Source organism: Alosa pseudoharengus, unplaced genomic scaffold (assembly GCF_046254945.1).
Source record: "Alosa pseudoharengus isolate Yale_2024_CS ecotype anadromous, Long Island Sound unplaced genomic scaffold, YU_APseudo_1.1 YU_APseudo_1.1_scf_17, whole genome shotgun sequence".
NCBI classification, from domain to species: Eukaryota; Metazoa; Chordata; class Actinopteri; order Clupeiformes; family Clupeidae; genus Alosa; species Alosa pseudoharengus.
Window position 1 is genome coordinate 26,322,782 of NW_027468640.1, and position 16,744 is coordinate 26,339,525.

The following is a 16,744-nucleotide window of genomic DNA, read 5'->3' on the forward strand; positions in this document are numbered from 1 at the left end:
TACTGCAACATTTTTTTCTTCAGACACAACACCACCAAAATCCAAAAACAAAGTTGTGCGGTACACCACACTTCATAAAAATCAAAAGCTTTTTTTTATTATTATTGTATATAGGTCCACTATTAGACTGTAGGCTTCACATAATGCATAGTTGAAGTGAGCCATAAGTGATACATATGCAAGTAAAAATGGAATTCAGAAGCAACAGAGTGACCTAAGTAAAAAAAAAACATCTGGACTGAGTCCATTGAACACATCTCCTAAAATAGGAATAGGCCTAAATAGCACCTAAACCACCTGTAAAAAGTGTAATATGTGTTATATTATTCACCAGTATGTAGCTGGTCATTGCCACTATCAAAGTTGAACGATAACACAATTTAATTATGTTCAAAGCAATCTTCATTTTGTCTACATTATTTAAAAATAACTGGATACAGTCTACATAAAGCAATTGTGCAATGTTCATCTCATAGCATAATTATACAGAGTAATGTAAATAGACCTATGTCACATTTACATTTTGCATGGATTTATTTACATTGTGCATACATGTACGTGGGTGTGGTTTGCATTCCTAGTGTGTAAGCAACTAAGTCATTGAAAATCTTTGTACTGTTTTCACATTCAGAGAAGTATATTTTGTAATGTTTCTTTATAGGTTCCTCCTTTGTCTGTGGAGGAGAATGGTCTTCAAATCTTCCTTGGGAGGGATCCTGGGCTCTAGGTTTGTGGTCTCCCTTGGTAGGACTTCCACAGCCGACCATAGTACAGGTCCTGTTTAATTTTGGCGTACAGTTTAGATGGGTCAAATCCTTGAGAGGGGTTTGGCTGGGCAAAGCTCTCAGAATGTGCCTGCAGGAATGGTGTGAGAGAATTCACTCAGTAAAACAGAATTATAATTTCAATCCCACCCCAGATGAGATTAATTACACTCTTAACAAATGTGTTGTCCCTATCTGGACACAAAGATGTGTTAAAAAAAACCCAGAGCAAGTTGTGTTGTTTTCAATGCAAGTTGTGTTATTTTCAACACATATTGTGTAACATAAAAAAAGGAAACGACACAAACTGGACACAGAAATGTGTTAAAAACAACGCAAGGTGTGTTGTTTTCAACACATTTGTTTAAGACTGTAGGTCTATATTGTTATACTAAGTAGTATGCAATTCTCACTGACGACAGGTGAGTGAAGGTTGTGAAAGTGCCTTCAATGCGGAATCAATGTTCCCTTGCAAGCTTAAGATCTGTATCACACTCATACTTGCTGTCTTGCTTCATGGAAAATTATGAGATTACTTTTCGAGGTGTCATCTTAATTTAGCCGTTGAATAAAAGGCTTGACTATCTAGACTTAACCACATGTTGCCGTCACAAAAGAAACAAAACAGGAAATGAGATGCTTGAGCCTCGGTGTGGTTTCCAGCTGCCAAGGTAACCAATAGACCAAAAAACACGATAAGGATATTTTTACACAATGTAGATGTGTTCTCTCAGTGTTTGAGGTGTACCTCATCTGACTCTTACCTCTGATTCTGACCGTGGCTCTGCACTCTGTATCTGAAATGAGTTTGCCCTGGAAAAAGAAGCGTATATTCTATTATCCTATTAAAATATTTTTGTGTGTGTGTGTGTGTGTGTGTATGTGTGCGTGTGTGCGTGTGTGCGTGCGTGCGTGTGTGTGTGACAGTAATACCTTCTTTTTTTTCTCCAGCAAAAGAATATGAACATGCTCAAAATGAGGAGAGCAAGAAAGCTGCCTCCAACCAGTAATGCCCAATGTCTCACAAGCCTTTGGTCATCCCCTGTAGATTTCTCTTGTGTCAGTGCTATGGAGAAAGAGAGAGAGAGAGAGAGAGAGAGAGAGAGAGAGAGAGATGGGATGACAGCACTAAGGAGGTACCCAATTCGTTGAGAACTGATGAAAGGGGTCATCATGTTCCAGGTCAAAACATCACAGCTACATAGAGACAGCATTCTACAGCTACCGCTACCACAGACACCTCACATGTTCTACACAGAGAATATCAGCTACTGCCCTTAAACAGACGCTTTCTTTCTTTCAACCGCAACAGACTCAGACTCTTTTATACATCAATCAATCCTTTTGTTAAACCAGCAACATTAAGATCTAGTGCAATATTTATCCATGGATGCAATGTCGAAAGTCTGAAAGACTGAATGGAACTCCCCAGTGATGAGTCCCATTTGTTTTCCGTTTCCCTTCATTTCCCCTTTTAGCTCTAGTTTGGCTAAGCTGCCAAATAACCAAGGTAGGGGGAAAAAGGTGTAGGTTTGAAAGTGGCCATGTCACAACTTTCGACACTGCTGTCCTGATGTGCATCAGTTGTATGGCACTACTAAGCTCTTCAAAGCTTTTCAAAATAGATAGGACTCTCAAAGTATTCCTCGATAATTACATATGTATTTTTATATTATTGTTTTAACTTAATGTTTTATTCTTCAGTCAACAGGATACCTAGTTATAGAAAAGAAACAAACATGATGGTCTGATTAGAGACACTTAACCAGTGAAGACTGGGCCAGAGTTGAGTTAGGCTTCCAGGAATAGAGGTTTGAGCAGATATCTAATACACCCAAATGTGTCACAATGTGTAGTGTCACAATGCTTTGATAGTCTAACCACTCTCTACTCTCCACCCAGCTGATCCCAAGCCAGTGGGGTTGGCCCTTACGAGCTTGAGTCCCCTAAAGCTTTCCCCTTGTTAACGGGAGCTTTTCTTTGGCATCGTTGTCTTGGTGCTTTGCTTGGTGCATTTCAGGCTCCGGGCTTTGCATCACACTAACAATAACAATAAATAAAACTGAATTGAAATGAATTAATGCTGTCCCATGAACTAAACAGCCACCACCAGGTGGGAAGAAGGAGTTGTTTTGTACCTTGGGTGTCGTTGTTTTTGCTGATGTCTATGCAGCTGTCCAGTGTCCCTGAGGGGAAGGTGTTGAACACACAGCAGAAGATATTGGTCTCATTCATCACCCCGTTCTTCAGCCTCAAGGTGGTCTTGTTGGGGGTGGATTTGTCATCTAAGAGCTCCACCTGGTCTTTGTACTGGTCAGGGACATGGGAGCCATGTTCGGGGTGAAAAGTCCCTACATTTGTTCTGTTAGGGCTGATGCCCTTCTCCCAGCTTGTCTGAACCACTTTCATATTCCCAGATAGAACACAGCTCAGGACCATGGCTGTTTCTTCTTTTGTAAGAGCAATGAATATCCCCTTGTTTGATATTCCTGTCGAAAAAAGTGGATTAAAAAATCGCTTAGGCACATGCACTGATTGGTGTTGAGGGGATCTCCATAATTCCAACTGTTAATGAGAGTTAATGATGACTTTTTGGCTCTCGTTAACAATTGGATAAGTTGATGAAGTGATTTTCTGTGAAAATGAAATGTCAAATTCCGTCGGTTAGCAATAGAGAATATCCTGAAACCTGTTGTTGATGTGCTGACCACAAGCATTGCCCTGACCTACTTACAGCCTGTTACACTTAAAATACCACTTCCTGACACTTTTTTGGTTGGCACATGGTTTGTAAAGGAAGATAAATATTTTGTTCACACTTCACTTAAACATATTTTTTTTTTTTTTCAGATTTAATGTATGAAGATAATTATATGTACCAATTATTTGTCTGTTGACCTGATATTTTAGACTGAGATGAACAAAACTAAAAGGGACCAGCCTTTATAGGATGCCTAGACCCCTTTGTATTGATTTCAATAATATGTATTTTCTGTGACTTATACCATCATGAATGTTACTTTATTGACTTTTAGTTTTGTTGTATTATGAGTTCTGTCCATCACTAGTAGTAGGCTTTAAAGTAATTACATGAGGTAGGCTAATGGCCGGTTGTGACTTTTTTTATAGGCTTAACTTATCAAGTATTCTACCTAAAATAACATATTTCAAATAAATAAACCAGAGACCATGTAATAACTAGATGTACAAAATATGACCGCCGCTCAGTCCTGTACATCCATTCCGCGAAAATAAATCATATTAATGAATTTGTCTCCATCTTCTACTCCATCCCCCACTCTTGAAACTTTTGTGTATGCTTGTTTGGAATGTGTGTTTGCGGGCCGCACACAAGTAGCCTACTGGAACTGCAAAGGTGAATAGATTTGTAGCACTTGCCAAAAAATGTGTAGCATTGTTATAAAACCTTTAAAATATCTAAACAATCACAAGTAGGGCAGTTCATCACAGTCCATCCATTGCAACTGGACTGATGAAAGGTACACCTGTAGGTAACATTGTATTTGGGAAAAGCAGAAGGTAGCAGATGTATTTATTTATTATTAAACAAAACAATCCCTGTCAGTTCAATGCAGTTTTCAACAGCTATCAAGAAGAGAGGTCATGTCATGGATTTTTGTGAATGTTTCTTCTTCTACATATGCATAAGTTTAGTCATCTAGTTCATATATGATATTCAGCTTTATTGTCAATGCACAAATTAAATACCAGTAGTCTAAAACAAAATGCCGTTTTACCCAGTGGTGCAAATAACTGACATGTCCAAAAGGGCCTTCATGAAATGCGTTGCTAGACTGTTCATACACATTTTAACGGGCCAAGTTGAAGAGCTACTGTCCGTTTGTGTTTTGAAAATAATATGCTGATTCATGTTCCCTTGCATTTTGCAACTATGAGGTCCATGGTTAGTCTGGCTTTCGCCAGATCAAGCTCAATATTTTAAGAAATCGAAAAGGAATCGCCGGCAGATCAGGCTGAGTTCACCCAGCCTAGTCCATGGTAGGCGCCCGATAGAAATATTGTTTCATTTTGCGATTGAGATATCCACGCACTGGCGCCCCCCCTGCGAAGTGTTCGACCCCGGTTTCAGAGCTATTCTAAATGCAAAAATGCATAGAGGGAGTTATTACAAAACCGTGACTGTTAACAAACTATAAGCTATAGGTAGGCCCTATATTACACAACATAAATTGTCACTAGGCTATGCTGGCGACCCAAATAAAATCTCCTTTGGGAACCAATGGCTTACAGTATCAAGCCAACTTAAGCTGCCACCTCTTGGCGAAAAGTTAATAGTTTTGCATATCAGTAGGCCTAATACATTTCACGCAGCTGTGTAAATCACGGAAAGCGACACTTCTAAATGGAACCCAACCCACTGTGCAGTAGCTCAAGGTCTGTGGCTAAAGCAGCCATAATGAAAGCGTTATCATTGTTTGGATACTTCACACACACACGTGTTTTTTAGTCGCATGGACTACTACTACCAAGCTGGAATCAAAGCACATCGACTCCCCTCTCACACCCTAAACACACACTTCGAACAAACAAAAAACGTCTAGCCATAGGCAAAACTGTATTGGACCGGTGTAACGTTGGTACTAAATCGTCCATAGCAAAGAATGATTTTTGTAGCATGTGCAATACAAATATGTGTAGGTACAGCCCTGCCCTCTCAACGTGCGCTTTAAAACATTTGCTTTAAATGGAGATCACGGGTGCGTTAATAAATCTACATTGCGGCGAGTTGACACAAATTATTCATTTTGACGAATTTATGTAGTTTCAGTCCTAGTTACTTTACTTTGAGCCATGCTCTTCCTTACTTGAATCACCTTTGAAAATAGAGGATTGAAGTAGCCTATATGGGTGTTTGGGAATGAACGTTGACTCAGATGCTTTTTGAGACTTTGAGCTAAATGTCCCAGCCCGGTGTTTAGGATGCATCATAGACAGGTTATCTTTCAGGTAGCCTATATTTTCCATTAGAAAACCATCACGTAGCGAACGTGTTGTGGCCAGAGCGTGTGTATATGTGTGCACCACCATCTACAGGCCAATGAGTGTACAGTCATGTTTTTAGACCCCCCCATGGATGAAATTCTACGAAACTTGGCATACCCCCAGAGAATGTCAGGTTAATCATACACATAAAATTTGGTGCAGTTCTGAACATCTTAACTGAAGAGAGGGGCGATTAAAGCAAAATGATATTGCATTTTCATTTTTTACCGGGGGGGGGGGGTCCCCTGCAAATCACAAATGAGCAGGGTCGGACTGGGGAAAAAATTCGGCCCTGGCAATTTTCTCCTGGACCGGCGGCCCACCACTGGACCGACGAACCCCCCCCCCCCCCCTGATTCCCCCCATAAATAACAAACACCCAGTAACCCTATGCTGTAGCAACACTTCATAAACTGAACCCAAACATTAAACATTTAGATTTTAGATCTATAGCCTATAATCACAATAACAAGGGGGTCCGGGGGTGTCTCTCCGTCTCCGGGATTTTTTTTTTAATTCTGGTTGCTAATCACACCATTTTAAAGTGATTTGAGAAGGACAGGATTCATCAGGGATAGGCAAGACAGTCTCATATTCTGTCTGTCTCACGTCATGTTACCCAATGCATTAAACCACGTCAAAAAATATAAAAAATATAGGCTACTGAACATGGACATCGTCATAGTTGACAGAAATTACGTTTTGTGCCAACATGTTGTAGAAACACAACCACAGCCTTAATTTGGTGCAAATCTCCTTTACTTTGGTTATAGTCCGCGATTCACATTAACTGTAGGCTATCACCACAAGTGTATAGCATACTAAACTTTTTTGCCCAAGTTTGTGTGCCGTCATCACATTTTGCAAAATTAGGCTACCTTCGTTACTAACCTACCAGTTGATGGCCTACTTTTTACCTGCATCGACTCGCGAATCGCGATTGATTGTGCATTTAATGTAACACTCGGTGGAGAGACTTCCACTTTCCAAGTTTCACTTTCACTGTCGTTGTGAGCTAGTGGCGCTAGCCAGGGGGTCGTTTCTAGAAAGCATCGTTTGCTAACTTGCGTCGCAACCTTGGTAGTACGCTCCATCGTTCTTGGATTTGGTGTTTCTAGAAAGGGTAGTTCGAACTCTCAATCGCAAACAAGGACGCAAAGTTTGGTCGTTTGAACTACTGCCCCTAGGCAGTCGCACTTGTGTTGTTCCTTGGTAGTTCCTGTTGGTGTCCGGAGCGCCTAACCAAAAATCACAACCGCCTAACCAAAATTTGCGAAGTGGATGTTTATCTCGTGACTCAATGATTGATCTATCCTGTAGCTTAATTTTGATTAAGACACTGACTCCCCTACTTGGCTCATTCTTGCTATTTATGTTAATTCAAGTATTGCCTTGCTTTTAGTATTATAATCTTCACGGTCCCTTACATCAGCAGTGATAAATAGTGTAGTGGCTAAAGCAGATGATTTATTACCCCAACGTTGTAGGTTCGATTTTCTTATGATGTGAGATTGTCCTCTTGCTTCTCGCTACCTGCAGGTGAACTAGTGTGACATTCAATTGATTTTGACTGATGTATTATAGGCCTACCTATGGTCTCTCGATGTAGAGTAACTATATACATAAATATGGTAAAAACCTATTGTTGTGTCTCGTAGGCCTACTCTTAGTCAGAGATGAAAAGAAGACATAGGACGCAAACTCCGGCCGAGCGCTCAGTGCACTGACGCGCTGCCGTTAAGCCACGAGACAGTTGATATGCTATGGGATACCCAGACATTTGTCCAGGCTATATATTTTTTCCAACATAGATATTCAACACAAATAATGACTCATATTGGTCTGCTTAAATTAACTGTTTTATATGCTTGCAATAGGTTTAGGTTTTGGCTGATGGCAATGACAATGCCAGTATTAATCACTCGGTTTAGATTAGAAAAGTGTCGACATAGGCCGTGACAGAACATTTCTAGGGGGTGGGGTATTATACGTTGCCACTGTTTCCACCAATGATATGTATCGCTGCATCATCAACAACGTTGTTGGAACTACGGTGTTCGAACGTCGGAGGTAGTGAATTGCGACACAGGTACGATGCTTTCTGGAAACAGGTGTAACAGTGTCGTTGTTTGGTCGCAAGTTGCGTCGTACCATGGTGGTTGAGCAACGTCGTTGCTAACTTTTCTAGAAACGACCCCCAGGCTAGTTGTGAGCTAAAAGGCTAGGCCTACTATATGGGAAATACTTTGAAGTTCCTTTTGAGTAGGATCAGCTCCAAAAATGAATGGATTTTCTTTAACCTGTGCTACTTTCCACCAAGTTGTGCGAAAATGGTAGACTACCCGTAGTTTTTTTTTATGTTGACAGAACCGCACTGTTTAGCCTACATGGTGCAGTAAATGGAAGCTCTTGGTAGCGCGTGCAACTAACGTCTAATAAACAATATCCTTATGGAATAGACCTCTGGTTGCTGTTTACGGTTAAACTGTGATGATGTGAACACCAGCCAGCGGAGGGCACCTACTAGGCCAGTGGTTTTCAAAGTGGGGGCCGGGGCCCCCTGGGGGGCCGCGAGGGGGTGCCAGCGGGGCCTCAGCAAGTTGGAAGGAAAAATAAAAGAAACAAATAAATACATTCGAAAAATGTAAAATAAACCTATGAGTGTTGTTATACAATGCCATTATAATAATTTGTCGCATATCTGAACATTATATTTTCCATGATAATGACTGGGAGTAATAGTAAATTGATAGCTCTCTAGCAGAAAGCCCCAAATGCAATTTTTACACACTGCTCCATCGCGAAGTGCTTGTGGCTAAAATAATTATTAGGATTAGCTATGTATTTTTACATTTGCCGTAGTATTGTCGATGGGTTTAATAACACATCAAGGGGGTCCTTGGCCAGAACCTAGTAGTATTTGGGGGGCCTTGTCGTGGAAAAGTTTGGGAACCCCTGTACTAGGCTACCATGCACTCGTAGGCTATATTTCCCCACAAACCTAGCGGCTGCTTGGACAAATCCACTTGAGGGGTGGGGCAGGGGGGCGCGATCGTAACACACACTGAATCTGTCATGAAAGAGGCCAAAATGATTGACCTGTCACCCCCCAAGCCAAATGGATGCAACTGCATTTATAGGCTAGGCCTATGCCTACATGACGGGCCGCAAATAGGCCTTGTCTAAATAACTTAAAAATAAATAAATAAAAAAATTCATGTGGACCGGCCCACCGGTTGTACAGATTACCAGTCCGAGCCTGCAAATGAGTGATTATGGGCTAGGTTGATGTGGGCCCTTGAGACCAACATACCATAAAAATGTCTTCATCCTCGGTGCCACGGTTCAGGTAGTTATTTAGGAAAATAAAATTTTTTGGGTTTTGGGGTTCCCAGCGCGGGGGGCGAGTGGCCCCCGGGGACCAAACGAAATTTTTCCGTAAAAGTCTAGTGGGGCTACATACCCACCAAATTTCTTGTGCCGTATCGGGTATCGTTGACCAAAAATTCAGGAAGTAGATGACGGGAAAAAAAACAAAAAAAAATTGACAATCCCTATATAATAAATAAGGAACTTGAACAACCCTATTTTGTTTAAAAAGGCAAAATGGAAGGTTTTAATGTATTCAACGTGTATGCAGTTTTCACCAGCATGCATGTCACTTTATTTTGCACAGATGGGCATAAAATGTTGTCGACCTTGCTACGCTCTGAGCCAAGTTCGTGCAAAAGGCTTTGTGGTTGTTATTCCGCTGTTGATCAAATGATGGCCCACCCAAACCCTTCTGTCAAGGTCTAATGCAACTAAATGAAACTAAATGCAACAAAATTAAAGTCAGATCAAAATGTTCCTACTTCCCCCCATACAAGTCTAACACAATATTCCACTATATTTGTACTATACTATACTAACCACAACTGAGATAAAGGACCATGAATTTGACAAAACATGTAAGCCTACTCATGGGCGGATTATGAACTTTCGGGCCCCTGGGCCCAGATGTATTAAGGGCCCCCCACTAATTGTCGTATATGTGGGAGGGGGGGGTTTGGGGGTCCTCCCCAGAAAATTAGTTTGATGTGATTTCCTGTATTCTGGTGCATTTTAGGGACGGCCAATACTAAATTCAATCAGATTCATAGCCTACATCCTGATTTGTTGATATTGAGGCAATGATTCCATGCAAAGGCTTGGGCTTCATGGCCCCTGACCCCTTGGGCCCCTGGGCCTGGGCCCGGTAGGCCCGTGCAGTAATCCATCCTTGGGCCTACTAGAATCACTGACTTCACCTTTACGCTTGATTGCACTCTGCTTTGTGTCAGAGAAAAGAGCAAAAACAGCAACCAGTCAAATGCTGGCAATTCTTCACAAATGGAAAAAAATATATCCAGAAGTTGTAAGTAACTACTATCAATTATCACATATTTAATAATAAATAAAGGATTAATATGAGAATGTATTTAATACAGTTATCCTCCTGAATTTCATATGTTCATTTTTATGTCAAATTTGTGACACCTTATGACTTCGCCGTAAAACAATGTGTCCACAGAAGAGTGTTTGATCACTCATAAATAATGACATTCAACATGTTTAGCATCAACTTGCCTGTTCTAAAATCATTGTAAACCATGGCCTCTTGGGGCTTACTACATTTAAAAAAATGTTTACTACCTAGCAAGATTTCATAAATTAAACACAACAACAAAAATTAAGTTAAGTTATAGAAAACAATCGTTTTCCACCAAGCAATAGTTCTTCTGTTGCCAAACAACACACATTTGCAGTCACACAGTTTGGCACAGTAATTTTTATGTAATTTTATGATGCCGTTGAAAATGACCAATCAAATAAAATGGCTGCAGATATCTAAACTTTTTGTGAAAATAATGTCCAATTTGTTTCCCTCCCGACATACATTTCGTTTTGCATCATGGCCGCATTACCACTCTGAACGTGCATTATCTTTCTGATACCAGAACTCTGTGTCGTCCATTATCCCTTACACATGTGCTTTAATTTGTCATAGCATGCATTTTATTCATCATTTTTCATTTGGCATGTTTTGTAATTGTAATTAGACTACTTCATCACAGGTGTTTAGCCTATCTTTGAATAATCTGGCTTCTAATATGGGGGCAATGGCAATATGACTGCCATCATCATATGTGACCTAAAGCTAATTTAAGAACTTGGCAAAATTATTTTATTCATTTGGTGACACAAGCAATTCTAATGTGTGTCCGCACATGCTGCCAGGGCAGCCGTGGCCTACTGGTTAGCGCTTCGGACTTGTAACCAGACTTGTAACTTGAGGGTTGCCGGTTCGAACCCCGACCAGTAGGAACGGTTGAGCAAGGCACCTAACCCCTCACTGCTCCCCGAGCGCCGCTGTAGCAGGCAGCTCACTGCGTCGGGATTAGTGTGTGCTTCACCTCACTGTGTGCTGAGTGTGTTTCTAATTTACATTTTGGGATAAATGCAGACCAAATTTCCCTCACGGGATCAAAATATATACTTACTGAAGTAAGTCCACGTGCAGACATATGTGTGTATGTGTAAGTAACTTCCTTCAAAGTAACACTCTTTTCAAATATAACCTCTAAATCATAGGTTCTCAAAGTGCGGACCGGGGGCCAATGGCGGCCCGCGGAAACATTTCTGGCGGCCCGCAATAACATCTGATAACATCTGTAAAACTGTTAAAACTGTACAACTGTACTGTGTGCTTTGAAAAGAATGAATCTCCGTTTAGTGGTGTTTCGTGGCCGTCAGATTTTCCTGTGGTGCTTTGGTAGCTGGAATTGGCCCTGAATAAGGCCTATGCTGATAAGAAGCAAGGCACACTGAGACTGTTTGTTCTAAATACGTTTGTACTTGAAATGGACTGCAACCAGAACTGTTATATCCCAAATTTGTCTGTTGAGGGTAGAGAACCCCAGGGATTGTGTGTGCATTGCGATTTTTTTTTTTTTTTTTGCATTTCATTAAAATGATTACAAATGGGATTTTTTTTCCAGGTTTTTTTTTTCTTTTTCTCCCCCCGCCCCTATGGCGGCCTTCAGTTCAATGTTGGGTTCCTGAATTGGCCCTCACCAATTAAAAACTTTGAGAACCCCTGCTCTAAATTATTTTATGGTGGGTTATGCTATTGTTTGTGTTGCAGAAGAACCTCCGTCTGGTATAAACCTCTGTTCACAAGGTGAGTTTCCTTCAGAGCAAAACTATAAATGAGCTCTATGGGAATGTATTAAGGTGGTCAAATCAGCGTAATTGCCTGATAAAGAATGACTTCACTGCCACATCCACTCATTATTCAACCTATTTATGCTTGATTGCACCCTGCTTTGTGTCAGTGAACAGAGCAAATACAGCAACCCCTGCCTATGTGTGCTGTTGATCTGCTGATCCAGTTCTACACTGCTGCCATTGAATCTGTCCTGTGAACAAGAGAGGAACAGCAACAGCAAGTAGTAATGTCAGCAGAAAAAAACACTGGGACCTCCTCAGCTCCCCCTCCAGGACTTGTACTTCTCAAGATCCAGGAAGTGTGCAGGGAGCATCATTAAATATTCTACATTTCCTGGACAGGTTTCCTATTGACATCACCATAGATTGCTGACCATATTTCATTACTTGACAGGCTGGCATTTTTCTTATACCAGAATATAATCAGAAGATCTGAAGTCTGGAGGCCACTCAACACATATCATTTCTTATGCGTGAGCATACTTAAATAATAAATATCTCATTCTATTTTCACTGCACGCTGCTGTGCTAAGCTCGTTCACAGTATTAATTTGTATTCATGATGTGTGTATGTTATTTATGCTACAATCAGCTCAATTTAGGAGGAAAATGCATTCTGGGCTGGGCTGGTGGGCTGGCAGAATGACTCATCAACATATTCCATTAATTCTTGGTAAAACATGGTGTTATGTAATATATCTCATAAATATTGGCCAGCTACCATAGTTTGTGCAACAGACATCATTATCAAATATAATGATGGTTACCACAGTTCATATTTTTTATTTATAAGTGTAAGCAGGGGTGTAGTGCTTTCATTGCAAAATTGTGGGGCCCAGTTCAAAGTGGCAAAGCTTTTGCACACCTCTTTTTTGGGGATACTGTAGGTGCGTCGGAGATGACCATAGGTCGTCGATCAGTGGCTTATAAGAGATCCCACACACTGTCCATTCCGCATGCAAATATTTATTAGAATATAACACAACGTTTCGGTCTCAGACCTTCATCAGGTAAATTCCTTATTTAAGTGATAAAAGGTCTAAGACCGAAATGTTGTGTTATATTCTAATAAATATTTGCATGCGGAATGGACAATGTGCGGGATCTCTTCTAAAATTGTGGGGCCAGAATCAACTATAGCCACATTTCCCAATGTGCTCAAGGAGTGTTGAACTGTTTACATCAAAACTATTAAGTGAAATACTAAAATAACATAATGGCATTCAACTTTACAACCCAAGATAAAATCGTTTTTTAGTCCCTAAAGGTTGTCGTCAAAGGGTTAGACAGCACATTGATAAAAAAATTGTGTAGCTTGCAATTTTGCACCTCGGAATGATGAACAGTTCTACTGCAAAACATGTTTTATAGTTATCAAGATCCCTCTTATTTAATGTATTGATTATGAATGGTTAGGGACCATAATTTACAACAGTGATATCCAAAAATGACCTAGTTATGTCCATTTGTAACGCAATGTTATAAATATCAGATCTTTATGCAAGCAGGCCATTCTACTGATAATGTTGTAACTTATCATTAATTATTGCAAAAGCAATACAATAGCAAACATGTCAAACCCTTCTCCATGTTGTTCTATGACAAGAGCAATACTGTCTACATTCTTAGGTTTGAGCTGGCTTGTGCTGTCTAAGGACTGGATCAGTGGCATATCATACCTGTGTGTGGGAAGACGAGACACATCAGGGCACAGAAGAACGAGTGTCTGGGTGTCAATCTATAGGCCATTTTGACGTGTTTGTCTTCTCTCTGCTTCTCCTCTACTGCTCTGGTTTACTGTCCACCTTTTCTTCTTTTATAGACTTGTTGAATTCCGGTGGCCTACTCCATTAATACAGCTTTCTTTTGCTTTGCCTTAGTTTCAGTTCTTACGACTTGTTCTACTCTGATCGCTGTCTCCGCGGAAAGGAAGTGAACCATACAGACAGATGTGCTCAGTAGGCTACTTTTTTTCCATTCCACCTCCTCTCTTTCTCTTTACGTGTTACCACAAACAGACACACACATACACACACACATACACACACTCTCACACTCTCTCTCTCTCTCTCTCTCCCTCTCTTTCTCTTGCACATGCTTGCTTATGGGTTATACTAGTCTATTTTAAAAACTAAAAAAAAATAATCAAAGATTCTTTAAGCATTTACATAAAGAAAACAACTTGCTGAATCAAAAGCAAAAGCTATCACTTTTAAAACAGGATGAAGCTTAGCATTTGTACAGCAGAGGGCAGTACTGAGACATTTTGAATCTCAAGATGTGTCAGAGCAGGTTGAATAAACATTGGATATTTATAGATATGTTCACTGCTTCAGAGAAGCTCGTGGTTGTCAGGATTGTCCCACATTGCTTGATCTCTAACTGACAGGGCAACACCTGCAGATGTCAAACCCAGAGTCATTTAAAAAGGGCTTGTGCACATGTGCATAACTATGTGGTCGTACTGTCCTCGTTTGCCTTCTAAATGTAGGTTGCTTTAGCTCTTGTGTTTGTTGCATACTCGAATCCGGTTACATAAAATTCAAACTTCACAGGAAAAGAGTAATATTAGGTCTCAGCCCAGTTTGAAATCTTTCCCCTTTAATTCTTCTGGAAAGCCTTTTAAGAATCGTTATAAACTGCTGCAGTTAGACCAGCGGTTTCCACAAGGCCTGCCAGTGTGGTTGTAAGTATAGATCAGTAAATAGCTTCCACAAGTTGACAGCAACCAACAGCAAATCACTATATGGAACCATTCACAACGGAACTCCTGTGCCTGATGTCTTTCGTATGCCCTGTGACTCTGACATACCACACATCCCTGTTCCAGGGCAGAATACCAATGACATTTGAAAAACCTTCTCACTTCTGCTCTGGCTAATGACATGGGCTTATACCTACTGCCTTGTCATAAGCCTTTCACCCCTTGCCCTCCCTCTCCCTTTACAACCCCCCCCCCCCCCTTGGTTTGTCCTTCCTGCCCCCCCTGCTTCTGTGCCTCTGTGCATGTCCTTTCACTTGATGATCCAACTCATCCTCCCCCCTTCAAATCCTTAAAGATGAATGCACACATTCTCTCTCTCTCTGTCACACACACACACACACACACACACATATATATACTGACTCATTGTGGATATATTTTTTCTTTGTTTTTCTTTTCTGTTGTCAAATGCTATATCTTCAAACACACACACACAGACACACACACATATATATATATATATACCTTTGAGGATGAGGATGTGTACTCTTAATGAATCCCCTTGTGTTCATGACTAAACTCATCCTTCCCCTTCAATTCACGTTCTTTAAACAGGAACAGAAAAGTACTGACTCACTGAACATGTCAGCCTGTGTATATATATATATGTGCACGTGCCTGCCCGCACACACACACACGCATACACACACACGCACTGCATATTTATTTTCTTCTGCTCTCATCATCTTAAATCTCCCTTGCATTATCATGTTGTTGTTTGAGAGTACAGTGGCATTATTTGATGAATGTTCCAGCCATAAAGGCTGAAAACGGGGGACTGAGAGAAAGTGGAATAAGTTCAATATTCTAATATGTGTTCTGCATTTCTCATTAGTAGGTCACTTTGACATTAAAAACATACTCCTACCTCATGACCCTGTATGATATCCGCCCAACCATTGATAATGTAAGGCACCAGGGTTGACATCACTTCTTGTTGTTTGTTTTACATCAAATGCAATTGGCGTCATTGATTAGGGTAGCCTGGATGTCTCCTGACTCTGCCACTGTTACTGTATGGTTATCTATCCTTTGTTGTTGTGTATTTAAACCCTGGATAATTATTTGTCAAGTCAGAGACGCATATTCTGGACTGCATTGTGCTTTGTGTGTGCCTCTCTCCTGTATACAGCCAAATTAAACTCTGCATCTTGATTGTACTTCTCTGTGACTGGATCTCGTGTCTCATGGTATGCCATATTTTTACCAACATTTTTTTGTAGGACTATTGTGAGACTTTTGACTATTGTAAGACTACACAATATTTTTGTCAAATTCTCATAAACCTCTTGTCTGTTTCCATCTGGTAGAATACAGTAAATGATAACGTTGAATTGCGACATAAAGTATTGCAAGAACACCTCCACATAATTGCGGTGTTGAAATTGACACAAAATGTGTTGTCCCTGAGCACACACAGAAATGTCATTTTAACACATCTTTTTTTAGAGTGTAACCCATAGCACCCATATCAAACACACAAAGTGAGGATCCTTGTGCACTAGGAGATTCATTAAATTGTAATCGTATTTGTGACATGGTGATGCAGTAAATGTGTTCGCGTTCGTGACCTCTTAAAAGATTTTTACATGCTGATGCACTTGCGCTATGTATGCCGCGGCACACAACATGAATCACAATCTGTGGTGACGCAATCTTGGAGACTTGGTCTATGTGTGTGTGTGTGTGCGTGTGCTTGTGTGCATGTGCAAGTGCATGTGCATGCAAGACCTATGTTCATTCTCTGAAGTGGGAAAAAAACCCGCAAAGGTTGAGTTATGTAACACCCCCCACCCCACCATCGTTTCACTGCTCTTTCTGTCCGATGCATTGGCATGTGCTTGGCATGAAAGCCTTGGGCTAGTACTGAGCCAGCTGGCGATTCTATGCCAGCTTTAGCCGTGCGCCCTCTTCCCTAAATCCATCCCACGCCCCTCCCCCT

At 40.7% G+C, this 16,744-nt stretch overlaps 1 protein-coding gene across 1 annotated transcript; it reads right to left on the bottom strand.

The window, feature by feature from the left end:
• Positions 1-75: 75 nt before the first annotated feature.
• Positions 76-13,988, bottom strand: LOC143127550 (uncharacterized). The gene is made up of 5 exons (XM_076289119.1): positions 13,718-13,988; positions 2,903-3,253; positions 1,698-1,830; positions 1,529-1,577; positions 76-855 (listed from the first exon to the last, which is right to left on the bottom strand). Exons 1-5 carry the CDS (start codon positions 13,785-13,787, stop codon positions 724-726), a joined length of 735 nt encoding a protein of 244 aa, XP_076145234.1. The 5' UTR covers positions 13,788-13,988; the 3' UTR covers positions 76-723.
• Positions 13,989-16,744: the final 2,756 nt, after the last annotated feature.